Source organism: Gambusia affinis, linkage group LG20 (genome assembly GCF_019740435.1).
Source record: "Gambusia affinis linkage group LG20, SWU_Gaff_1.0, whole genome shotgun sequence".
In the NCBI taxonomy this organism is placed as follows: domain Eukaryota; kingdom Metazoa; phylum Chordata; class Actinopteri; order Cyprinodontiformes; family Poeciliidae; genus Gambusia; species Gambusia affinis.
Genome location: NC_057887.1, coordinates 22,450,132 through 22,478,036, shown reverse-complemented (window position 1 = coordinate 22,478,036; position 27,905 = coordinate 22,450,132). Strand labels below are relative to the sequence as shown.

The following is a 27,905-nucleotide window of genomic DNA, read 5'->3' as shown; positions in this document are numbered from 1 at the left end:
GTTGAGGGTTGAGATTAAATCCTGAGAGTTGAGATTAAATCTTGAGAGTTGAGATTAAAGCCTAAGAGTTGAGATTAAATCCTGAGAGTTGAGATTAAATCCTGAGAGTTGAGATTAAATCCTGAGAGTTTAGATTAAATCCTGAGAGTTGAGATTAAATCCTGAGAGTTGAGATTAAATCCTGAGAGTTCAGATTAAATCCTGAGAGTTTAGATTAAATCCTGAGAGTTTAGATTAAATCCTGAGAGTTGAGATTAAAGCTTGAGAGTTGAGATTAAAGCTTGAGAGTTGAGGTCTCTGTTCCGAAAGTCTGAGGTCAGAGAGAAATGTTGGATGGAGGAATGTGCGTCGTTACACCACAGAGAGGCAGAGCCTGCGGCGGACAGCAGGGGGCGGTACAGCCCCAGCTGCAGCCATGTTTCTTTCTGAACCACAAAGGTCATGTTTATGGCAAGTCCACTTAGCATGAAATCCGTTCCACTACCAGTGGGTGGGAACTAGCAACATTTACTTAACTACTGGAATAACCTTTTCAAAGGCTTTTGGAGTATTTGTACTTTTTATTTTTACTTGACTAATTTTATTTGATCAGTTACTCAGTACTTGAGACCACTTTTTACCAAATAAGTTTTTGCTCTTGAGTAATTTCTTCTAAAAATGTATCACAGACTTCTATAGGAGATCTTTCCTGCCAACAGTCATCACTGAAGAATCTGAATTAATATGAATTACAACAACTTTTCATTTCCCTTTGGGATCGGTGAAGTATTTTTGAATGTGAATGACATCACAGGTAGGTGTTAACGGTCTGTTGCCATGGTAACAGCCGGTGCCTCACCTTCATGTTGATGGTTCCCTGGGGCAGAGTGCTGGGCTGCAGGGTCACATGGGGGTCAACGTTAGGCGAAATCTGATGCAACAGCCTGGCTCTGAGGCTTTCACATGAGAAAATGCTACATAAACTACTTTAGCTTCTTGCAACAGCTTGCAACATGTGTCAAACTCAGGGTCTGGGGGCCCAATCCGGCCCGCCGGGGCTCTTTATGTGGCCCTCTAGACTCTAAAGGGACACATAAAATGACCCTTCCAGACAACAGTGTGCATAAATATTATTTTATCAATCAAATCAAAGCAGTTTTTATGTTGTGTTTAGTGGCAAATTACATCAATCAGATCCTACAGATTATTGCGAATTATCTTGAGAAAAATCAACAAATCCCTGCACTTTTCACACAAATACATAATTGTGAGTTTATTGCAGATTTAAAAAAAAAAATGGAGAAAAACATTGGAACAAAGTGATAATTACTCCCACCTGTAGGAGTAACCATCATTCCTACAGGTGGGAGTAATGGTTCCCGCCATCGCTCCCACCTGACGGTGGTTGTTTTGGCAGCTGTAAAAATTTAGATTACTGTCATATCTACACGCAAATATTTCTAAATTAGTACCACAAACACTTTGATTTTTATTGCAAAAAAATCAAAAACAAATGCAAAATCCTGGAGAATAGAAAAGATGTTCAATGTTATTTCATTTTAAGACTTTATTTATATTTTAACAGCTTGTTAATGGGTTTTATAACAAATCAGGATAACAAATTTAATGTTGTCCCAGGAATTATTGCGGTTGTTGTTTTGAAATCATCTTCAAGTAATATAACAGAAATAATAGTGCAAGAACACATTCTCAGAGATAAACTTTAAATTCTAATGAACATTTCACACTGGAACTGGAGGACATTTTAAATATCCAAAATAAGTAAACAAATCAACAAAGAAAATGAAATATGAAGTCTCTGTAAATACAGAATGGCTTAGTTAAGTCCAAAACACCAGAGTGAAGACTTTTATCATCCTGTTTTTGGTAGAAAGAAAAAACAATAAATCATGCAAATGGAAATTAAAAACATATATCATAAATATTGCTCTCTAAATTATAGGGCTGCACCAACAAATCTGCCCTAATTTTCTTAATTTAGGGATATTTACCAATCTTGTCCACCTGCTCATAGGTTTAAAATCAGCCACTGTCTCCTGAATTTAGCAACTTTTCAGACAATAAGAAAATTAATCTGAAGTGAGGTAGAAGAGTCTCTAATCTTCTCAAAGCTCAGTAGTGATAGTTTAAAGTGCATTCAGTGAACTTTAAGGCCAATTAAATCTGATCACATCAAGGTAGCTGCAGCAGATACACGACCTACATGCTGGGATGTCATTAAGGACGAGTGAAACCTCTGAACAAAAGCTGGAAAGCAGCGGTCCATTGACCCAGTTAGAAACTTTCACTGCATAACATGAAAAAATGAATGTTGCATCGTCTGGGTTGGCAACGGAAACCAGCCAGTGGCAGAGCTGAACGTCTCCAGCAAACTGACAATAAAAGAGCACATTAGAAGCTAGTTAGCGATAGCCACAACCACCTCAGGTCACAGATGGGAATGAAGATGTCTGCGTGACTCAAACTTTGCCTGACATGAAGGAGAAAAACAAACTAAATAGAAAACATTTGGCAGTGATGGGACTATTTTAACACCTATGACTGTCATAACTTACATTTTTTTCTAATGAATTTAAAACATTTTAAGGCATAAATTTTAGATACATAAATATCAGAGATCATTTCCACCAGATTATTCCACTTTAATCCAACTTCTGTTCATTTGCCTAGAAACTCCGGATCGCTTGTGGGGGTGGGAACGGGTAATTGATCAAAAAAGTGAACTCTGGTCTGACTAAAAACCTCAGTTTTATTAATATGAATTCTGGTCTGAACACCATGCGCCCCGGAGACCATTCCAAAAGCAGGAAGTGGATTACAGCGCAGTGCATTCTGGGTAGATACAACCAAAACAAACGTGTTAGACGAGCCCAACGAGAGAATCGTTCTTGATCTTTAACCAAAGGCAAAAGAGAAATCCTAAAATGTGACGCTGCTCCATTAGTGAGGAAGGAAACAGTGCTTTTTTCAGTTAGTCTGGATCATTTGACACAGTTTAGTGGAGAAGTGAACCACATCAGATGAAAATGTAACAAATGTCGCAATTTTGGCCTCCAGCTGAACCAAACATACGGGACTATCAGGAGGGAGAACACCCGTAGACTTTTTAAGGACGTGTGGACATGCTGCAAAAACTAACCATGACAGAAAAATCTCTTCTAGATGCTTTTGACATGAAGGTCAAAGGTCAAGGACACACCTAGCTTCACATGACAACAAATAAATCCAACAATGGATAAACCGGGTAGAGCCTCGACCCGAATCACAGCAGGTATGAACCAGCGTCCACTGGGCAACGACACAGAGAGAGTCTTTAGGTGAAAAACAGAGAGAGACAGAGTGCGTGTGCATGTGCATGTGTGTGTGTGTGTGTGTGTGTGTTGTGTTGGAGAGCGGGGGGTAGACTGTGACTTTGGACTGCACAGCCATCTGTCTGTGTAAACAGATCTACATGTTGGTTTGTCCTTGAGATGCAGTCAAAAAGAAGGAAAAAAAGAGTTTAATTTCTCAGAATAAAACAAAAAAACTTTGTAGATTTGATGATTTTTGCAATATAATCTCAATTATGCGTTACATGCTAAAAGATCTGGGATCTGTTGATTTCATAAAAATTTCCACGACCAATTAGTCAAAAAATGGAGGAAATGATCTGATAAAACTAAAGTCAGCTGGGAGTTAGTCGCCTCTTAAACTCGACATTTTTGATGAAAATTTTCCATATACTCTGAATTATTTCTGTGGATAAAGCTTAAAAAATGGGAGAGACTTTAAAAAGACTCTAGAATCGTAATTTCAGAGAGTAAAACAACTACTTACAGAAGCCCATTGCTGCCAAAATCTCAAAAGAAAGTCTTATTTATGAATTTTAAAAATATAATTTCAAATTTTAATATCATAATAACAAGAAGGAAAGTAATAATTTCAAGGATAATTATAATTTTGACATTTAAAGTAATAAATATGAAGTATGAAGTTAGAATTTGGACTTTCAAAGTTATAATTCTGAGAAATAGTCAATTTTGAAACTGCTTCAGTATCTTCTTATTACTTTGAATCTCATAATTATAACTTAGGAAGTCGAAATTATAACTGTCTCAAAATTATGACTTAATCATAATTATGACCTTCAAAGTCATAATTAATCAATCAATCAAACTTTATTTGTATAGCACATTTCAGCAGCAAGGCATTTCAAAGTGCTTTACATCAAATCAAACACAAAATACAATGCAACATAGAATCAACATCAAAAACACAACATCAAATCAGATTCCGTCAATAAATTTGCAATTGATTACGTTTCAAATATTACGTTTCAAAAAATTAAGGGCAAATCTAATAGTTATAACTTAGAAGGTTGAAATTATGACTTTGAATCTCATAATTATGAACTTGAAAATCATATTTATGACTTTAAATTTCATATTTATGACTTTAAATCTCATGAATACGACTCTAAAACCTGAAATTATAACTTTTCTGTCGGGCTTTTATTTTTTGGCAGAAATGGGCTTCCATAACAAGATCATTGAAAGTGAACAATCTTGATTTTCCCCGTTTTAAATCCTCTGGTCCAACAGATCAAATCATGACTAAGATCCTGTTAGCTGCCAACTTCTTCGTTTCATCAAACATTTCTCCATTAATAAATCAATCAAACTGCAGGCCAGATGCTATAAATCACAACAGTTTTCATTAGTAAACAGCTGCCTGTTTAGAAGACAGTAATTATTGAGCTCTTTGTGCCCTTGGCTTCTTTCATTCTTCCACAGCTTAGGAAAACATTTCGCTCATGACACAGAGGCAGAGGTATTTGCTTACCCTGGCAGACAGCAGATAGTCTACTCTCAGCGTTGGTTGCAAGTTCTCTTCGCTTCCCGCAATCATTTATAGGTTTGAGAAAGTTTCACAACATAAAACAACAAAGACAATACAGAACACCTGTTTTGTTGTTTGCTTTAAAGCAGCAGGAGCCACTTTGTCTGCAAACCTGCATGGTGACAAATTTTAAAGCCATTACTTCACACCTCTAAACCTGTAGGAACAGAGACCCAGAGCCGTTCGACTGATCGTTAAAAAACGCCGCAGCCAAAAGGAAACCTGATTAATTGGCATGGTTTTATTCTGACTCATGAACACTGTCTAGGATCCAGCCTCTTCAGGGTCCATCCTCTGCTCACTACCAATAACAGTAATTATGTAATAAATCTTTCCATGGCAACTGCGGATAACAGAGGCAAACACTTTGTTTTTTGCCAACAAACAGCGAGCTTAGGTACCAGATGGAGAGTTTTTCCCCCCCAAGTTCACAGTGAACTCAACAGATGAAGAGGAACCATCGTCTTCAACATGACAAGGCTTTAAGGAAGTGTCTCACAAACAGGGCGCCTCCTAGTGGCCGGCAAGGTACTGCATGTGTAACAGGGTTTTTATTTTAACAATATTAGAAATGTGATGTCTGTCTGAATTTATTTTGGTTCAGTAAAGGAGTGTATATTGGTGTATTAAGTTATATTACACTGCTCATGACAGCTGGTGGTTACTATAGCAACCAGTCACAAAGAGCTCCGCCCTTTTTTTCCTGTTGCCGTTGGTAACTGCGGATCAGCTCTGCCTTTTGTTTGCAAGTAATATGTTTACACATATTTTAGACCAATTCAATCCTATGCAATGTTTAAGGAGTGATTTAGGGATGTTTTGTATGTCTGAAGCATTATTAATGCTATGTTTAATTTTAAAACTGCTCATAGGAGCTGCTGCTCTGTAGTTTAAGGTTTTTATTTTATTTTATGTATAGATGCAGAAGCAGCTGGACTGCTGTTAACCTCCAACTTGGTTTCCTCTTTTGCTGGAATAAATAAAGACAATCTGAATGTTTCTGTTTTAAGTCAACCTACTGGACCTGAAATTTTAAAAAACGTAGCAAGAAAGTTGCTGAGTTGGCAACAGTGAGGTGATTATTGTTAACATGCAGAAATGATCTGCTTTTAAAGATGACCAGAAAACTGCAATCGGTGCAGCCAAACTAATAACGGTAAAATTAACTCCCCTCAGGACTCAACGTCAACATTTAAAGCAATAAATTGGTGTCAAAATGACGAGCTTCACATTTACTGGAGCAGCTTTTTGGAAAAAAATTACTTTTAGAAATATTTTTACTTCACTGTGCTTTCTATTTTTACTTGAGTAATTTTATTGTGAAGTATTTTTACTCTTAAGTAAAATTTCTGTGTCTTCTACCCACTGAATGAAAAACAAACAAGTTTTAACCAAAAACTCACCAAACTCACACCTGCAGTTTTTGCTCAAGTTTCATAAGTTTGTTATTGAAAGAAACTGATTTCTCTTGTCTGATTTTGTTATTTTGGTCCTTAAAGTACAAAAATCTCCACTTAACTTTACATTTTGGTCTGATGATGTAATTTTTAAATGATTTACAATTTGATCAGTTACTCAGTACTTGAGTAGACGTTTTACCAAATACCTTTTTGATTTATTTTTATTTGAGTAAAAACATGTTTAGTAGTGCTACTCTTGCTTGAGTGAGATTTTTGGCTACTCTGCATAAAACCGGCTGAGAGGTCTGTGAGCTGACATCACTAAATTTCCTCCAGGCGTTTTCAGATTGGCTTCCAGTCAGGACTCAACATCGCTAACTAAACGCCTAAACGGATATTTAAGTAAGTAAACCAGCGTCAAAATGCCCCACGTTACATGGATGTAGCAGCTACTTCAGAGAGAACTGTGGGTGGTTTTCTCCTGGAGAGCGGCGAGGGAATGTGGGTGGTTTAACGCTGCAGCCAGCGAACGCAGAGGAGGAGGAGGGAGAGCTGGATGATGAAGGCATCCAGTTTAAACCGACCGTCAGAGACAAACCATTAGAGGAACGGCGCTCTAATTCAGCGACAGCGATGATGTAATATTAGTAATTGTCCTGGCGAGGCAGACGGGGTGTGAGAAATCTGTTGGTCTCCGTCTGAAGTGGTGACAGGGTGGAAACAGGTGCTGCTATCTGCCGTTTAGACAGGAGTTACTGTTTCACCTTCAACTCCCTCATTTGTTCATTCGCTCGCTTCCTTTCTGCCAAATGCAAACATCCTGATCAAATTCTGTTCACTAATGAGTCCAGATCGTGTGAAATCCTTCTGCTTTTTTCTTTTTTTACTTCCGCTCCTCCTGCATGAATGAATCCTCTGTTATGTTCATCCACTCACTGCAACGCAAAACCTTTCAGTGGATGATCAGTTTTATTCATCTTGGGGACAAAAACTTAAAGGGACAGTTAACTTCAGTTGTCATAAAATGCTGTGTATATTAAATATGACTTAAATTAAATCTGACTTTATAATTTAAGGCCTTGAAATTGGGCCTCTGTCTCTTTAAATCTGCTGCTCTCTCTGTAGCTCCGCCTACAGGAAGTCGTCCCAACATGGCTCCTCTGTTAACCCTTTGCTCAGCAGCTGTTTGCTAATCGCTGCTGGCTAGTCTGAAGGAGCAAAGTGGGGGAGTGGCTGGGGCTGGAAGGTGGGGCTAGAATGGTTGCCATGGAGATTAAAGGATTTCTCAAACATGAATGAAAGAATCAAAGCAACAATCCAGGGAAAAACATTATAACATGATGGGAAGCTACAAGAACATCCAGATTTGAGATGATTTTGTCCCTTTAAACAGGCTGAGTTAGTTTTCCTTCTAGCTTTTTACAGCTTTGAGTTTATTTTCTTCTATTTGTTCCAAAGGAGTAATTTAAAAAGAAACTTTAAGATATACAGGGAATGAAAGTTACATAACATTGGAGGGAACTGCTAGCTAAAACATTAGTAATAGAATCAACTTCATGTTCTCTTTGGAGCCATTCAGTGTGTTTTTCAAGACTTCAACATAAACGGCAACATAGGAAATGGCAGGAAAGCCTCTTAACATAAAGAAAAAAAACATCCACAAATTTTCCCCATATTTAGCTCCATACAGGCTGAACAAAAACATCCCCCACAGTATGACGCCGCCTCCTCCCTGCTTCACAGTGGAGATGGTGAGTTCACAGAAATGTGCAGTGGTAGTTTAGCATGAAAATTTGAAATTCATAAAGTTTAAAACCTTCTTTCTTTCTACTGGAATAACTAAAGTTCAAACAGATTACAGCAAAGCAGCACAGAGGATTTCTTCACAAGCTTAAAGCCATCAGAAAATATTTGCACAAAGGGAAATTGTCAGAGTTTGTTGAAGTTAATCCTCAAAGGAAGAAAGAGCTGCCTGCACCAGTCAATACTTTGTTGTTCGCTTAATGGCAACATTTTTTAACTGAAGGTTATTTCTATTCTTGGAGTCTATTCAGAGTGGGTTAGGGTTGAAATGTTTTCTTACAAAACTGACACCCCTAAACAAAATAAATGAGTGAATAAATTAAAAGCAGCAAGACTTAAGCTTTTGGAACAACTTTGCTCTTCATTTATGCAAGAATTGGAAAAGTTCATGCAGTGGATACAGATTTAAAAACAATGTCAGGGTGCAGCCTGTCAAAAAAACTATTTAAGATCTTAAAAGGGAAAATGTAAGGGGCTTTTTATTTGGTTTAATATATTTGTACAAACAATCTTTTTACTAAAATGTAGACTTGAGCAAGCCAAAACAACACAAGAGTGAGCCATATGCTGTTCTCGTTGCCAAAATGAAAAAAGAGAAAAATATGATCAACCTCAGAAAATTAGGATACGGTTTGTTGTTATTTTTTTATCTGACAAACCTGCTAAACATTTTTTATGTTTTAAGTTTACAATAATTTATTGTTCAACTGCCCAGAGAAAAGTGACTGCTAAAGGTAAAAATGAAGTTATGATAGAAAACAGAAATATTAAGGAGTTTGTTCTTTCAGCTCAACGTTTCTGGGTCCCATGACAGAAAGTTTGACCTGCTGCAACGTAAACAACATAAACAACGTAAACAACATAAACAACGTAAACAACGTAGCAGGATTTCGATGTACTATTAAAACAACAACAACGTCCTTTTTGTGAACTCTGGCAGTGGTTTGGTCAGAGATCCAGTAAGAGGATTAAAGCCTGTTTGACTGGACGCCTTCTCGACTCGTGTTTAAAGTTTGGTTATCTGCTGGGATTTGGGCTCCAGCAGAACCACGGCTCTGATATTCAGGAGGTTTTAGCTACAAACGCCAAGCACACCTGAATTATTCAGAAGTTTAAGACGAAGAACATCTCCTCCTCTTCCGACCCTGCAGGTACGGAAAACTGGTTTAAATGTGCAGAACAAATATTAGCAATGGGTGGTTTCACTGTATGGAAGAGGAGTGACTCAACTGAAGAAAGATTGTTGATTTTGAAATTCAAACGTTAAACAAACAGACCTTTCCCTTCAAAAATCCAGGTTCAAATAGTCTCAATACTTTTATTTCTGTCTAACATGTTGAAGATTTACATGATGATTTTAAAAATGGCCTTTAAAATATTCCCTTTGACCAAATTAACAGGAGATAAATCTGTAAAAATGGACCTTATTCTACACTAATGATTAATCAAATAAAGGATTGTTCTGCAGATTAACAGGATAATAAAAATTACATTCTGCAGATTTTTCATTTAGCTACTCAGGACTTATTTATATAATATTAGAAATACATTAAAACATGCAACTAAGCAAAAACCAAAAATCTATTCACTTTTACTTGAGAACAAAAAAATGTCTGAAATATAAAGAATTCATCTGTAGATAACATTTATTTTAATTCTAATTTATTGACTCATAACTGGACAGTAAAAGTTTTTTCTAATAATTGAATGCAAAATGTTTGCATTTCTTTAACAGTTTGGGGTTAATTGTTGCTCTAAGTGTCGATTATTAAATTAGTTGATAATTATTTCAACAATCTTTTAATTGCAATAAAGTCGATTAATTGTTCCAGCCGTAATTCTAAATTGTCCAGACTTCCAGCTCATGTTGACGCTTCCTGTCCGTCTCCCTCTGGCTTTGTATTTAATCCTCCAGGCAGAAACCAGCTCCACAAATAGTGAATTTCATCTGGATAATCCTGGACATATCCGTCTGGATTATCACCCCGCCTAGAATAAAAACTGGTGCAGTGAGACGGGACGTCTCCACCTCGACCTCAGAGGTGTTGCAGCTTAAAGTCTTTCTGCAGAAAGGCTGCAACCACTGAACTCAGCAGGACTTTGAATCCGTTTGCAAGAATCATGACAGACATGATGAACCTGTTTACAAAGACCAACTACCTTCGTCTCTGCTGAGAGGAAAAACACAGAGAACACAAACAGTTGAAATTACAGCAAATTGGGGAGCAGTAGAAGAAGAAAATGGTCAGTTTGTCTTCCAGCAGCTTCAGGCTACAGCAACTTTTAAATACAAATATAATAAATGCAATTTCTCAGTTTTTTGATTGGATAATTGCAGTAAATTTCCACTTTTAAAGAATAGGTGACATTTTCTTACTTATTAGGTTAAAAACTTTGTCAGGAATCAACTTTATAAGACAAAATTTTATGTAAAACAAAAAATCTTGACTGATAAAAAGATGTGATAATATAGAGATATTAAGGATGTATAAATAAACTTCAGAGGAAATAAAATAAAGCATTTTTCAACAAATAACATCCCATAGAAAGAACGTATCTGTCCATTTGCATGCAAAAATGGAAAGTTTTATTTTAAAACCTAAAAACTGATTTAAAATGATGGTTCTTTAAACAAATTTTGTAAAAATGAATAAAAATTATAAGCAGTCTTTTTTCTAAATAAGTTTTATTTATTAACAAAATGTTTCTTTCACTTCTAAAGGTTTCAGATCCCTGCAGCAGTTTGATGCTTCGAAAATGTTTAAAACTTTTACAAATAAAGATCTTCTCTGTGACGCCGTAAAGTTTCTCGGTTCCCTGCCGTTTTACTGCCTTTTGCCTGCAGCCTGGTGCTTTAAATGAAACCTTGTGTGAGCGTTTAGAACGAGCGGTCCGGTCCGGTCCGGTCCGATCCGTCAGGCCCCGTTTGGCTTTATGGACCAGGGAGGGTTTAGAGAAAATAAATTACACAACTGCAATGGCCGCTCCGTCCAACACAAATTATTTATCCGCCGGACAGATCCGGGAATGGAAAGCAGAGATAAAAGGATCGGAAACAGAAGAGCATCAGAAACATTCAGGATTATTTTCCTTCATGTAGAGACGCAGCAGCTCTGTGTTTCACTGCACGAGACCATAGGAAGAGTTTCCAGACTGAAAGGCTTTAGTCATGATCAGTTTATGTTCTTATTGTTTATTATTATTAGATAGTTTGGGGAGCAGGACTTGTGCCGTTGACGTTTTGGTGAGTCAGGCTAAATTTTCCGTTGTTTACTTAGGAAGCCTCTCCTGAGACGTTTTCTGCTCATCTATCCAAGCGGAGAGAACAACACTTCCTTTTGTTTTTCTGAACAGCAATTAATTGTTTATTCTTCATCATTTGAACTGAACAAAAGAAAAATTTTAAGACCCGTTTGTGGCTCTTTTTTGGCCCCCAACTGCAGTTATCAAATGACATAAAATTTGCTTATTAAACTTTATATTTTAATAAGGGTGAATTTATTGACATAATGGAAAATATTGCATATTACAAAAAGTATTCCTCTTTTTACAACCAAGATTTGATAGCAAGTAGAACTGTTTATTCAGACTTTTACTGAAAAACTGACTTTGCTGCACTGAGCTTTAAGTATCTTAATTTTAAGGCTTTTTAAGACCATTGTAATGAAATCTAAGACTGTGTCGCCTCAGAAATGTACAAAAGGAAATAGAATCAGTGCCAAGCTTTGCAGCAACAGAAATCAGTCAGTGGTAAAAATGGACGTCGTCCAGCAAACTGGCAATAAAAGCTAGCTATCCATTAGCATATTAGCAGCAAGTTAGCAGTAGCTTCAACAAGCTAATGTCACGGATTGGAATGATGTCTGAGCGTCTGATAGAAAAGTTAACTACTTAGAATATACAATTTTAAATATAGTCTTACCACAACAAAAATGAAGACTTTTGATTACATTTTTAAACAACTTTAAGACATTTTAAGGCTTTAATTTCAGAAACACGGATTTAAGAATTTTTAAGAATGTGCAGACACCCTGTTAACTTGGCTAACTGTTAGCTAGTATGACAAAAGAAAATGACAAATTTTGTTCATATAACTAAGAACAATACAGTAAATATGCAACATCCATTTTTCTTACAAAATGAATAGAAAAATATAAGAAAACTTTATTTGCTTGATTTTAGTTTCATTTTTACTTCACTATTTTGAAGGGTTTTAACACCTAGCATCCAGCAGGAGCGTTTTATAAACATGTAACATTTATGAAAAATACGTAGTTTTTAAATATTTGTTGAAACTGTCACCATGTTGTGTTTATGTTAAGAGACAATTAATCTGTAAAAAAAAAAAAGACAAAGAAAATAATGCTCCTCTGCCTTTTCCCGGCGCTAACTAGAAACAACCAATCAGAGCTCGGAGGCGGGTCTTAATGCTGTCAATCATGCAGCAGAGCCTGTTGTGAATGCTATGGCTAGTTAGCATAGACACCTATGACAGTGGATAAACAGATTTCCTGTAACTGTAAGTTGTTTCTCTGCAATTAGCTCATTTAGCAGCTCATTCCTGAGGATGATTGACAGCGCTACGACTCTCCTCCTGGCTCTGATTGGTTGTTTTTGGTGTGTTTCTTCAAACAGCAGCAGTAGCACACAGAGGAGGTGGAAGAGATCGACTTTCAGAGACTATATATCTGTACATGGTGACAGTTTAACAAATACATACAAAACATTCTTTTGGAAAAAGCTGCAGCGTAACTTTTAAAAACAAACTTCCAAACAACAGGAAACAGGAAGTGAAGAGAAGTTTATGCATGTATCTGTCCACATTTTATCTCAGAGTGTAAGCAGATTGTAGAAGTAAATTCTGGTTTTGACATTCATATGAGCATAAAAACATAAAACTTTAAACTATTGGTTTAAACTATTGGACCGGGTTCTGACTCCGGTAAGAACCCGGTCCAATCTGAGCCACAGAGCCGCAGTATCCGACTAGCATAACAAACTCATCCAAACAGTGAGCAGGAGATAAGGAACCATATCTCTGCCACATCCGGGACAGCGCGGCCACTGACACCAAAACTGAAAAGCACAGATAAGACGGCATCAGAAACGGGTCGAAACGGGTCGAAGCTCCAACAACAGAACCGGGCTGACTTTTTTCCAAGGGAGTTTTACTGCGCAGATCCTCCTCTAATGGCAAACTGGTGTCTGAACTGGAATGTGAACACACTGGGTCAGCAGGTGGGAAGCTTGGAGGAGCAGCTCTAAACCCGGGGTGTCCAACGTGTGGCCCGGGGGCCACGTGTGGCCCTTGGACTGTTGTTATGTGGCCACCAAATGCAGTTCAAAAATGAAACACATTTGTTTCAATGTAGAATGTTAAGAAAGACAAAGTATCGATAATAATCAAACCCAGGTCTATCCACAGACTCTTTACCGCAGCACTCAAATCAGCTTTTATTTAATTGCTTTTATTTAATTTATTAAACTTGCATAAATACAGCAAACATTTTGAAAGAAAGTGACCCAAATCCCGTTCTTATAACTGGGAATAAATTTGTTCAATTGAGTCCAGAACAATTGGAAAGCTAGAAGAATTTATTTTAATATAGCTAATGTGCAAAATCATTTTATGTGGATGAAAATAATAATTAATAAAAATAGCTAAAAATTGGATGACTGCTCAGTATTTGAGTAGACTTTTTACCAAATACTTTTTCACTCTTCAGTAATTTCTTGGATGGCTACATTTTACTTTTACTTGAGTAAAAACATGTTGAAGTAGTTTAACTCTTACTTGAGTATAATTTTCGGGCAAAGAGGGAATATTTACACATGTTCCAGCATGTCAAAAGGTCTCAGACGTCACAGGGCAAACAGGCTGAGGCTGTATATGCTCCTGTCAGGGAGATTCAGCGGGAAGCCAGCAGGATCGAGTGTCTCAAGTGAAAAGAATGTGGGAACCCGAAGGAAGTTTGTCTGTTCTTGGACAGTGCTGTGGGGGAAGAGGTCTGATATTTAAATTCCAGTAAACACAGGAAATTAATTGACCTTAGATTAAATGAGAATGAGACGGCCGCAGCTGAAATGTCATGAGAACATCACGTCCTCTGTGAATCAGAAAGGTCTGCAGCTCTGATCCAAAGGCAAAGGCGACGGAGGAGAGCCTCAATAAGCCTTTTGTGTAGCGCAACTCAATAGGTAGCCTGGTTTTATCTGGAAGGTAAACTACTACTACTTCTTTGTTTTGAGCAGATTAAGTAAACAAAATGAAGTCTGTTTGCAGAAAAAGTCCCAAACAACTTTTTGCTGCAAATAAAAGGAAATGTAGAGTTAGAACAGGGGTGTCCAGAGCGTATTTGTGGGCCCTGGGCTGATTGTGTTGTGGCCACCCGGCTGCAAATTTGGCTCACAAGAACATGTGATTTATCTTGGGATGCCCCAATATGAAAATATTGGATGTTAATCCAATTTTAATTTTGCTGTTTTGGCAAAAAATAAAAAATAAAAGCAGACGGCAACAAGATGGAAATAAATATCGACTGTTAATATCGGCTAAGTTTTATTTATTTGGCCGATATCGATATGTTAAAGATTGAATAATATCCCTCGATACCGATGTTGGTGCTGATGCATTGCCTGGATTAATTGACCCACTGCGTATTGTAACTGGCCTAATTGCAGATACTGACACATTGATGATGACTGAAATCCGATACACTGCAAAACACAAAATGTTGCCAAGTATTTTTCACCCACTTTCTAGTGCAAATATCTTAGTCCACTTAAAATAAGACAAAACTAACTTACAAGTAACTTTTCAGAAAGAAATGCGAGCTTGATTAGAGTCAATCTTTCCTTAATATTGATGAAAAAGTTCTAGTTCCATTGGCATATTTTTGTGTTTTGTAATATTTAGTGTTTTTGAAGTTAACTGTGCAGCTTTATCAAGAATCTAACTTTGTTCATTTTCCAGAAACATGTTAACGTCTCTAGAATAGTGTCTAGAATTTGAACAGTTCTTCTCCTCAACCTGTTCTCTGCATGACGGTTAATAAGATATTTGCCTGTATAACAAACATATTTAATCATTTCTGACACCTGTTGCTGACATGGCCTCCTCTGAACCATATACACAATTTAGACTAAACTGTGACTGTATAATCCTGGGTTGCACGTTTGTTTTGATGCCACGTCTGATGTTTGCCTCAACAATGACGGTGGAGAGAACTCCTCACCAAATAAATGGAGTCCACAGGAAACCGGAGCCCACACATTTGTGTTTTTCTCTCAGTGTTTTGTCTTGCATTGCTACAGTCAGGACAGAGACTGCTGGAGCTCTTCACAATCCGCCCCGCGTTACACATACCATGGTCAACTGCTGCCGAACAAAGAGACAAAGCCTGCTGCCTTGGCAACATGGACCCGACATGGTTGTCTCGGGCTGCTTTAGAGAGAAACTCAGGCTTAAACTGGCGAGGGATGCAAAGTGACTACATAACATTTATATATCAATTCTCCATTTTTGGTTTTCCCGTTAAGCAGCTAGCTGGTTTTAGCATGAAGCAAGGCTCACCCCAAATAATCAACACATTAGTTTATTCCAGTGAATCCCCCTCCAAGGTTCTCCCACATCCTGTTACATAATACATGTCAATCTGGGAATATTGGCAGAAAACAGTCAAAAGGTTTGAATAGCGATTATTTTATTCATCTATTATTCTAACGATTAATTGGATTTTTTAAAAAAGCCACATTCTGCATATTTTTCTATTTTAAACATAAGAAAATGCAAACAATCAATTCAATTTCCTTTTTAGATGTGAAAGTAAACCTTTTATTGCCTAAAATGCAACAGCATTAATTTCCTTTAGTGAACACATCTGCAGCTAAAAAAAAGCTTCTAACATCATCTGGGAATCCAATTACAGATGGACACTAAAAGGTGCTTCATAGGAGATTTTATTTTGCAGAATTTGAACTAACTAACTTCTCATGTGCGAGAAGTTAACCTCCCGCTAAGCTAACTGAGCTGCTCATCATTTAAACATTTAAACGTTGTGCTTCTGTTTCATCTCTTCAGCTGTTCAGAGTCAGAAAGCTCCTGTAATGACAGGAAGTTCCCAGTTTATCTCCTCCTGAACATTATTATTTAGTTTTATTTCTTCGTAATCTTCTTAAACTAGTTCATTATTTAATAATGTTGAAAACAATATGGCGCATGCTAACTATAAAGCAAAGTCCAATCAGTCGTAGAGGCTGTAAGGGTCTATAAATGTGAGATGGTTGCTATGGAGACGCCTGCGACTGAAGAGCGACAGATTTCAGAGGTTATTCATGTATGTAGCATGCTTAAGGTTTTTCTTTTTTATCTTAAATGTAAAATATATACACACTTCTACAGATTTGGGTCAATTACTGATTTCAATATGTTGTTCTGTCAGCAAATTACCTTTTTTAGAGTCTTTATATTCCAATTCATGATTCCTAAATTAGCTTAGGGCTGACACGATTAATCAGATTAATTGTGATTAATCAATTAATTTAGTAATCAATTGATTATCAACTGAAGACTAAACAAAGACACACTAAACACACTAAATTAGTTGATTATTTGAATAATCAATTAGCCATGATTAATCCAATTAATCGTTCAGCCCTAAACTAATTTAAGATTTAATTAATTGTTTATTTTGGCTCAAAATCTGTAAAAAAAAATAAAATAAATTCCCTAACCACCGTTTGCTTCAGCAGGAAGAAATAAGCTTTTCACATGTTGTTAAAGTATCAAAGTATCACACAAATGATCAATTACTCACTGAAGGAATGTTTCACTGTTGCATTTCAGGCAATAAAATTTTTATCTTATGTGAAATTTTATTTACATCTTTTAATGTATTTTAAACGTTGTATAAAAAAGCTTAGGTGGTTAAATAAAAAATGTGCGTCCGATTAACTGATTAATCTTCAGAATAATTAACTCAAATAATTGTTAGTTCAAATCTTAACGATAATTGATTCACTGTTTCATGCAGGCGTTTCTTTAACATAAACCAATTATTCTAAAGCACCTCATGTAAGAACCGAAGCTCTATTTTTAGTGCCACTTGATATTTCCTCCTCTCTGTTTCATGCTCTATTCAGAAAGCGGATGAAAGGATGAAGACTGACGCCTCCTTTTTTCCTGTCATCATCAACCTTCATCTCACAAAAACAACTTAATGCCTCCAAGATGATGAAACCGCAGTATTAATAGGATAATTTACAGGCTACTTCATTAATTTAAGGATAAAACAAAAAACAAGCGAGTAATAAAAATAGAAACTGAGCTCTTATTTCAGTGGGAAACCGTTTTATGCAGCTGCTTTAACCTGATTTTAAAGTCCATTCCATGCTGAGGAAAGACAAGCTGAGCACCAGTTTAGGTCAATCAATACTCTGCAAAGCACAGAACTAACAGTTCCCATTGTAATGGAAACGTTACACATGAAACCCACAACCGACACTTATTTTACAGGCTTCAAAATAGCACAAAACGTTCAAAGATAAGGAGCTTTTTTATACACAGAGAGGAACGTTTTCTCTCCAAATAGGTAGTCACTGCAGGGTTCTTGCACAATGTGTGTGCAGAGTGTGTTAACCACAGAACAAACAATCTGGCCAGCACATGACTGCTTCTAGTATGAACACCATGTGGTGTCACTTCATTCCTCCTGACGCTCTGCTAGTTAGCTTCCTGTTAAAGCCAGGAAGATATTGTTCTTTGTTTGCTTCGCTTGTTGTTGGGACGCCAAAGCATTCCTCCTGCCGACAGCCGAGGCCAGTCATGTTTTAAATATTAGCTCCAGCCAGTAAAACCAGACTGAAAAAGAAGTTTTAACTCACCATTTCGTCCAAAGCGTAGCGAAGTAACCCATGCTCGTAAAGGATGAAGAATCTTCTCTGCCATTTCTGTCAGGAAACAAATACAACTGTTTGAAGAAAGTTGTGTAACGTGATTTAACTTCCCTCTGGGGTTAATAAAGTATTTTTTAAATTGAATTTAACAAGTTTAAGATGTTTTTAAGCCTGGGACTGTTTTCCATTTGATCTTTTGATCCTTGGCTTATATATAATGATCAATCAATAATCCTTGTCATTGAAGAGTTTGCTGGCACGTTTTCTAAACCCGGAGCGAAACAAGGCTTCCAATCAAGCTGAACAACATTTCATCAACAAGCATCATCTGCTCCAGATCATCCAGTTTAACATTTATTTCCCTCCAATCAAACAAAGAACATCTCCAGTAATGTCTGTGGGCCGACCAGGTTCAGTGACGCACCAATCAGTTTTTACTCGACCGGCCGGCTCCGATTGGCGAAAAAGTGATGACAAATCAGGTTTTTTCTTGTAAATGAAACCTACAAAAACAATTATTTAATGGTATTTGTGTTGAGTTTAGCAGAAATCAGAAAAGAAGAGAGAAATCTGCTGGTAAAAAACACTAAGAACTAGGACAACACTCTTCGGTGCAGACCCCGTCACTGAGTGATATTATCCATTATCCACTTATACATAAAATAAAATAAAACAAGATAAAGTCCTCATTTATAATTTATTTTGTGGATTTTAACACATTCTCATACATCAATAAACTTTCAATTCCAACTAACCTTTAACACTAATAACAAAAACAAATAGAAACAACAAATTAAATTAATTATGAAGTCTCTGGAAACAAAATTGTCCTTCAAAATAAGGGCTGGTTGAAACCAAAACACCAGGTGGGGATATTAGTACTTCACTGATTTGAGTTTTTGGGGAATCGCTGCAGCTGAAATGAAGTACGTCTTGCTTTTATTCATGTTTTTATTTTTGGTATTTTCTGCTAACTTTATAATTGTCATTTTTACCAAACTTAATTTTATTTTTTGTTTTATTATTTATCTACCTGAGATGTTGCGATTGTTGTGAAACATTGTGGTCAGCTGAGGTTGTTACAAATGTGCTATATCAATAAACTTTGACTAGACTTGAGAAAGAGAGTAAAAGAAGGAGAGAAACGTTAAATCAGATGGAAATTATTGCGCTCGTTTTGGTTTTTCATGAGATTAATTTATTGCTTATGGCGGCAGGCCAATTGTTGGCGGCAGGCCAATTGTTGAGCCATTTATATATTTCCACTTTCATTTTTAATTTTGTCAGTTTTGGTCCTCCATAACTAACACAGAAACACACACTCATATATAACAGCAATTTAGATTGACCAAATAACGTAACAGTTGTGTCTTTGGAAGCAGGAAGCAGGATTTGAACTCATGACCTTCTTTCTGCAAGGCAGCAGCGCTACTAGCTACGATGCTAAACATCAAATGTTATCATTTCAAGATCAGAGTCATCTAAAATATTCAAGCTCAGGATCACGATACGACCACAGACTAACAAGCTGCTATGCTGAAACGCTCCTAAATATTAGTCACTGAAAGCGTCAGCCATTTTACTCTGTTATTAGCCGAATGCTTACATCAGCGCTACGTAGAAGCAGCCAATTACAGCCCAGCAGTAAGAACAGGACTGCAAGGAGAGGCAGAACGTATCAGGGATGATGTCAAAGTGGCAGCAGCAGACTGATGACAGGAGATCAAGGGGTGCTTTTCCCAAAACACACATGGAAACCATCAGCGTGGCTGTGGGAACTCGGTCCTCCCCCACAGCCTGCCCTCCCCTCCCTCGGCTCGTTTTGGGATGAACCCGCAGCATAATCTGAGAGCTGATAAAGTTAAGCTCCCATTAACATGATGATAGGGAGGTGGGAATCCCAAAATTATGTAAATATTCCATTCATTATTGCCTCACAACAAGGATTTCTGTGATAGTGTGCCAAACTCCCACAGGAACACTGTAAAAACACAAAATATTATAGATTGTTTTTTGTCGAGTTTCTAATGCAAATATATTAGTACACTTGTAATAAGACAAAACTAACCTACAAGTAACTTTTCAGCAAGATATTGAGTCAATAATCCCTTAATATTCATAAACAAGTACTAGTTCCACTGGAAGATTATTTCCTTTATCAGACATTTTTTGCATGTTTAAGATTATTATTGACTTAAAACAAAAGTTACTTGTAAGTTATTTGTCTTATTTCAAGTGAACTAAGATATTAACATTAGAAACTAGACCAAAAATATTTGGTAGGATTTTGTGTTTTTTGCAGTGTAGCTGCTGTTCATGTGGTAGATTCTGCAGATTCACTGCAAAAACACAAAATCTTACCAAGTATTTTTGGTCTTTTTTCTAATGCAAATACTTTAGTACAAATAAAATAAGACAAAACTAACTTATTTTAAGTTAAATAATAATAATAATAATATTGATAAAAAGTACTAGCTCCACTTATTTTTTATTTCACTAATAAGACATTTTTTTCCATGTTTAACTGAACTAATCTGCCAGTGGAACTAAAAATCTTTCATCAATATTAAAGAATTACTGATTTGAAACTGACTCCTACATCTTGCTGAAAGTTAAGCTTGTACTGTCTTATTTAAAGTAAACTGAGATATTTACAATAAAAACTAGACCAAAGCTAAGTGGTAAGATTTTGTGTTTTTGCAGTTCGTTAATGGGAACCTGTCACCCTCCAGTGAACTGAACCACCGACTGTAGCTGCAACAAAGAACAGAAAAGGTGCCACAGTTTTTCATTTTCCTCATTTCGCTGTGATTTGTTGAAACTCAGCTAACACGGGTATGAAGTGAACCAGAAAAACTTACTCTTGATCGGTGTAAGGGGTTGTCGAAGTTTGTTCCCTCTGGTGCCAGCAGCAACCATCCTCCATATATGGGTTTGGCCTGGTGGGATATGGAAGCAAAACCACAAAAAATCAAAAACAAAAGAGATTCTGAGAAATAAACTGGCAGTTTTTAGGCCTGGAACATCAACAAATTTTACTGGACGGTAATTATTGATAATATTGTTATTTTGAAACTATTTTTAACTAATATGATAAGGATGGCATATTGATGCAAGTATACACACTTGATCAAAAATATCCTTTAGCAATCAAAAATTGCTAAAGGATATTTAACACTAACTGGAAAACTTGTTAAATATTCAAAATAAAAAACACATCAACAATAATTAAAACGGATTATGAAATCTCTATAAACAAAACTGCATTAAAAAAAATATATTAATTATTCATGTTACAGAGAGAAAACAGATAAAAAGGGCAGGTAGTTCAAACTGGCTGCTTGGCACTGAGTGTCAAATGTTTAATTATTTAATTGTTTAATTTTTCAAAATTATATTAATGGAGCAGCTCTTTAACGTTTGGGCTCATTTTAATTTATTGTGTTATTAAGTTACTATCAGGGCTGAGTGATGTAGTTTAAAAATAAAATCTAATTTTTCATACCAGAATTTAAATGTTCTTTTTTCGCTTTCTTTTCTAAAAATAAAATTACAAACCGATAGTATTTTCAAAAAGAGGTTTTAATTTCAGTCATCCCTTCTTTGAGTTGTATGATGGAGTATCAAGGTCAAGCTCCAAGAATTTGTTTTCTTACTAAAGTAAATTCACAATATCAGCAGAATAAAAATGTGATTTTACCAGAAAAAAAAATTTTATTAAAAAAAAAAAGAAAAAGAAATTGTTTTCAAGAGATTTTTACAAAGTTCTGACATGGCCAGCCCAGTTTGTGTCATTTTCTTCAAAATAGAGTCAGTTATTTGTACAATCCTTTCAAAGTCGTGCCAGTAGTACTAATTTGATGTTGATGAGTTAAAAGTTTAAATAATTGCTTATTTGTAAAACTTGTACCAAAGTTTAACTTCACAAGATTCTCAACATTCCTCATTTTAATTTGCTTTCTTTTCCTCATAAAATTGCACTGCAATTGCAGTGAGTAACATGTGCAATAAATTCAAATGAGCTCCATACTTTCCTTTCTGATTCTTAATATTTTTTTAAGAACATTTTTATTTACAGAGACTTCATAACACATTTTATTTATGGTTTTAATTGTGTGAGTCTTTTACTTGTTTTTGTTTATTGGGTTTTATTCTAGATATTTAAAATGTACAGCGTTAAGTGTTCTTTACAAAATGTACATTTTTGCTTTTTTATTGCATTATCGACATATTATTTGTAAATTGCCTGAAAACAAGCATATTATTGTTTGTTTGTAATCGTGGAAGACCTAAATATTAGAAATGGTGAACAGAGTGAAAGCATGGGAAAGCTTTGGAGGCACTCTGACCCTGTTCCAGAACATTTTACCACACGTTTCATTTTCTAGCATTAGTCACTAAGTGCCTGGAGTTCAGCTGGCTTCCCTCCAGAGCACCATGCTGCCTCACAAAGAAAAAAACAAGTGAAAAGAGCCAAACGCGTGATTTCTCCCTGTGATCATGTCGGTGGGCGGCCCGGCAGGCGGGTGGGCGGCTGGAGGAAACGAGAGGCGAAAAAAAAAAAAAAATGCAGATCACAAGCTGGAGAGAAAAGCAGCAGAAATCTTTGGGAGAACCGACACAAGCAAACACTGCAAAAACAAAACGTCTTAGCAAGTATTTTTGGTTTCTAGTGCAAATATCTTGGTACACTTAAAATGAGACAAAAGTAACAGATAAGTAACTTTTTACCAAGAAATATGAGCTAATTTTAATATTGATCAAAATTACTGGTTCCATTGGCAGATTTTTCTACGTAGCAGATGGGTAAAATGTATTGTTAAGATAAATAATCTGACAGTGGAACGAGAACTGTTTCATCAATATTAAGGAATTGACAACTTAAAACAAGTTCAGATATCTTGCTGAAAAACTACTTAGTTTTGCCTCATTTCTATTGCACTACAAAACAGACCATAAATACTTTGTACAATTTATTTATTTTTTGCTGCAGGTCCTTGGATAGTTTCTGTAATTGTAGATTCACTGCAAAAACACAAAATCTTACTAAGAATTTCTGGTCTAGTTTTAATGCAAAGACTTCAATACATTTAAAATAAGGCAAAACTAACATACAAGTAACTTCCAGAAAGATAAAGGAGCTAGTTTTAAGTGAATAATTCCTTAATATTGGTGAAATAGTTCTAGTTCCACTGGCACCGTTACCTAGCAACCCCAGCCAAGACCAGTCCGTAACCTAGCAACCAAATTCTAATTCCACTGGCAGATTATTCCAATTATGACAAAACCTTTTTCCCATGTTATAATTGAAATAATATGGACGTGAAACTGGAACCTTTTTATTAATATTAAGAAATTATTTACTTAAAACAAGCTCTTATATCCTGATGAAAAGTTATTTGTCAGTTAGTTTATCATATTTCAGGAGTACTAAGACATTTGCACTAGAAACTAGACCTAAAATACTTGGTAGGATTTTGTGTTTTGTAGTGAAACTGGGATCACAGCAGTAGTAGTCAGCGCTTTTTGTGGAGCCAAAAAATACAAAATACAAAAATAAATCATGAACTAACTTCCTCATTGCTTTGTGCACAGAAGAGCAATTTAAGTTTATGCTACAGAGCTTAACTATCCTCCCTGATGGAATCCAGTTGAGGTTTATAACATGGCATCTTCCAATTTGAGGTTGTGATTACAGTTTAGATTGTAAAAACAAAAAAAAAAAAACCCAAGTATAATCTGCAACAAAATCCTTTCACTTTGATTACAAACACAACTGATTAACTTTTGACCCGCAATGATAGAAAAAACCTCATGTTTCAATAATAAAGTCAACCAAATGGCAGAAATCTGAAATGAGTGCAAGAAAACATTTCTCCTCATACGACCTGACAGAACAGAGACAAACTGAGATCAATGTAGGTCATTTGTTCCCCTTCAGCAGTTAAACAGAGCAACTTTAATCTGTTCTGCTCAAGATCAGAAATAAAACTAAAATAGGAGATTATTCTAAAAATATGGGCAGAAAACTTATTTTTCAAAACTAGTTGCTAACTATGAAACAGTATCAGTAAGAAAATAAACAGAATTAATTAAATTAACAGGAATTTATGGTGTTTGTTGGATGTTTGTGAAACAATAATCAATGTTTCATTCACATTTAATAAAAACAAAAAACAATGAGAAGGTCTGTCAAGATAAATTTGGCTAGATGATAAATTGTCCCAGAAATTGCGATAAACAATAATATTGTTGTTTTGAGGCCATTTTCAAGTAATATAACAGTAATAATGGCATAATAATGCAAGAAAATATTCTCAAAGATTAATAAACTTTTGATTTTAAATAACATTTGACACTAGAAGTGGAAGATATTTTAAATATCCAAAATAAACAAACAAAAAACAATAAATAAAATTAATTATGAACTCTCTGTAAACTAAACTGTTGTTAAAAAATGGCCAGTTAAGACCAAAGCACCAGACTGAAAACTTTTATCATCTAGTTTTTGGTAGAAAGAGAAAAAAAATAGAAAAACAATAAATCATGCAAATAAAAATTATTGGTCTTGTTTTAATCTGTCTTGCAATTAATTGACTTATTGCTTATTGTGGCAGGAATAACAATGAAAAACTACTTTATAATGCAAAATATTTCCCAGTTAGTATAAAAGCCAAAACACTGAATTACAACTATCACTCGCCCTGTTTGGAGCCGATAGTCAGCTTTTAAATATTTTATTCATAAAAAGAAACTACATATATTCTGGTTATTGAGTTGAACAAAAAACTTTCTATTTCACAGAGGTTTTTTTTCTTTTTTCCATCCAGGTTGGCCGAGCCAAACACCTGGAAACTGGTGATGAGTCTTAGTTAGTCACCAACGTATCAACTTTATAAACATCTTGTCTAAACTGATGACTAAACAGATCAGATGTTCAACATGCTCTGATGCGTTCTGAGCTTTGCTTTTAGTCAACTTTCTGCTTCAGTTACACAATAAAATGAACCAGAGTTTATCTCTGTGGAATCCCAACCTCATAGTTTATTTGGGTGTAGATAATAAACAGTAAGAGGAAAGGATTATTATACATCACGCATAGGTATTTGGGAAGAATTTGATCAATTTGGGGATCAATTTATCACCAATCATTCGCTGAGTAATACTTTAATCAAGTGAAAGTTTATAGAAAAAAGTAGTCTAAGCAGGGAACCTTGTGGTACTCCATAATCAGCAATGTGTACACAGAAAATTACTATCAGCAACATAAACAAACTGGAATCTGTCAAATAAATATGCACCAATATAATACAATCATCTATTATGACCTGCATTCAAAGATTTTTTTTTCCCACTTTGAACAACTATTGTTTAGTGAAACCCACCGACTCAGTATCTACAGTTTGTTCTGTAAAAATTCACAGATTTTTCATAGATTATATCTAAAATATTACCAAGAAAATGCTGCTGGAATACTTGGGCGTAATTCCAGTTAACACACTATTGGATGGCATTTGCAAAGCAGCCATTTATTTTCCTTAGTGCTATTTAGCTGCAACACCAAAAGCAGATATAAGGGAGATTGTAGATGCTAGCTTCTTTGTTTCCTCTGTCCGTAACAATGCATATTAAGATATATCTGGTGCCTGAATTACTAAAATAGGCAGTTAACTTTTTTTTTTTGAGGCGATCTCAAGTATTCGTGAATACCAGGGTCCTCTGCATTCACCACAGCAACATAAATAATACATTTTACCAGCTTAATCATTCACATTTATGTGTTAATTGCTGACTAGTGTTCCAGCTATCAATTTGATTAATTGGGGGTGGGGAGATTTATCACCAATCATCTGCTGAGTAATACTACACTCAAGAGAAAATTTATAGAAAAAAGAAGTAGACTAAACAAGGAATCTTGTTTAGACTACTTCTAAACAAGGGAAACTAGGTTTCCCTTGTTTGCTTATGCCTCAGGCCGGCTTTGTGTTGTATTCTGATTCAACCGTATATGAATGAAGGTCATTAAACACATTCCCTTTGGCTATAAACTAATTATCTCCAATTAGCTTCACCTTTACACTTAGTAGTCTATAATAAACAATCATAAAACATCATTAATATTAGATTAATTGACATATAAATAATACCTGATTTAAGTCCTCATCGTTCAGCAGATGTGACTCTCTGGGTTTGAAGCAGTTTTGACATTTACTTTTGTTGAAAATGTTGGCTTGAAATTTCCGACAGACGTTTTCTTTCAGTGACATGATGGTCGGTAAAGAAGAAAGTTTTTAAGAGGAAAAAATAAAACAACCAGTCCCTGTTTGAGGATCCAGTCCTCCAAGGTAGGCAGGGAAATTCGGGTAAAAACTGACTCAGCCGAAGAAGAATGCGTGAAGTCCATCAACAGGAGGTAACCGCGCGTGGGTTCACCTGTCCTGCGTGACGTGTGCGGTTAGTAACCGCTCCGTTAAGTCAAATCAGTCATCGTGCGCGCGGGGGTCGGGCTCGTGCAGCTAACGTCGAGCTGCTAACTTTTTCTCCCCCTCCTGGAAAAGTTGTACAATCAGCCGTTGGAGGAAACACGCAGTCAGTGCGGGGTTTTTAGTCTCTCACACGCGTCTCGCAGCGAAGTGACGAAGCTTCACAGGTGACGCTCCGGGCCTCCAGCTCTCTGCAAAGGTCCCGTCAGCCTCCATCGGCCGTAACGGCTGCACCGAAGCGAAGGAGTGGGGGGAACAGAGGGAGTCCACTTCTTCGGCCCTTTTTGGACGTTAAATGAGTGACATCGTCGTGAAACAATCTTCTCAATGTCTCTAACGTTTGTCTTCATAGCCAAACATCGCTAAAACAACTTCAAACACGCCATCCACGGAGCTGTCACGCAGCTGGATCCATTCCCGCGGTGTGGCTGCTCTGCTCTGCTGCGCAATCTGCGGTCGATGTTTTCGTGAAAATCCTAGTTCTGGCCAAACGAGGAGGGGGGCGGGGCTACGAGGAGCGGAGCGCAGAGTGGCACTTAACCCAACCAATCACATGCCGGTCACGCTTCAACTGTCCAATGAAAAGCATCCGACTGCATGCTCATCTTGTTTTCGTCATAGGTGGGATTTAAAGAGCCAACGATGGAAAACTGATGTGATCAAAAGTATTTTAACGCGATTTTTGAATTGTTTAACTTTGGTCAATTACCTGAACTTACCTCATAAATTAATTAAATAATAATGATAGTCATTATCATTATTGATTTTAAATTAAGCATTAATGATAATTTTTATTGCTTGTATCATTTTTATACTTATCTAAACCTCTGTTATCTGCCCTTTTAATTTTTTAAACCAGTTTGTTTCATTTGTTGATAAAATGTAAGGAACAGAAAACGTTTTAAATGTTCAAAGAGTTGTCATGTATTCAATATCATTTAAATTGCATTTATTTGTTTTTATTATTTTACATACATCAAGAGGACTTTTTTGATTGAAAGCAAACCTTTTCATAAGGAAATACAGTAACTGCGTGCTTTTTATTTTAGGCTGCAGGCGCCATCTGTTGGTCGTACATTTCAAATAACTGTATCTGCTGGAAATGATTTATTGGGGCCTGCCCATAGCATTGCATGGAGGCACCTATTGTTCTACACCCAATAGAATGTCTCTTTATTTATTTATTTTTATTCCGTCACCGTGAGTGCGGCTCGTACCGCTGCGAACCCACCTACAAAAGTGGTATCAAAACGTGCGGCTCGATCCCGGGAGGTGTGCTATTACTTTTGGTGGGATTTGGAGTTTCCATGGCGACGTAAAAAGCAAAAAACGACCTCAAAATCACTAACAAGCTCACCAGGTGCAACTCTCGTCGTCAATGGGTCGAGGCAACCAGTAAATCCTGAAAATACCCTATTTTTGAGGATTTTTTGTGTCGTCATAACTT

At 36.3% G+C, this 27,905-nt stretch overlaps 1 protein-coding gene across 1 annotated transcript; it reads right to left on the bottom strand.

Moving 5' to 3' along the window:
* Nucleotides 1-787: 787 nt before the first annotated feature.
* On the bottom strand, nucleotides 788-27,060 carry LOC122823500 (myosin phosphatase Rho-interacting protein-like). The gene is made up of 4 exons (XM_044103166.1): nucleotides 26,123-27,060; nucleotides 20,837-20,914; nucleotides 17,964-18,029; nucleotides 788-874 (listed from the first exon to the last, which is right to left on the bottom strand). Exons 1-4 carry the CDS (start codon nucleotides 26,240-26,242, stop codon nucleotides 788-790), a joined length of 351 nt encoding a protein of 116 aa, XP_043959101.1. The 5' UTR covers nucleotides 26,243-27,060.
* Nucleotides 27,061-27,905: the final 845 nt, after the last annotated feature.

Excerpts from the sequence above, each read along its gene's own strand:
- LOC122823500 (XM_044103166.1), bottom strand. The coding sequence starts at position 26,242 with ATGTCACTGAAAGAAAACGTCTGTCGGAAATTTCAAGCCAACATTTTC. Across the intron at positions 20,915-26,122 it reads ACGATGAGGACTTAAATCAG|GCCAAACCCATATATGGAGG; the intron begins GTATTATTTATA and ends ATATCCCACCAG. Across the intron at positions 875-17,963 it reads GCTACGCTTTGGACGAAATG|CCCAGCACTCTGCCCCAGGG; the intron begins GTGAGTTAAAAC and ends GTGACCCTGCAG.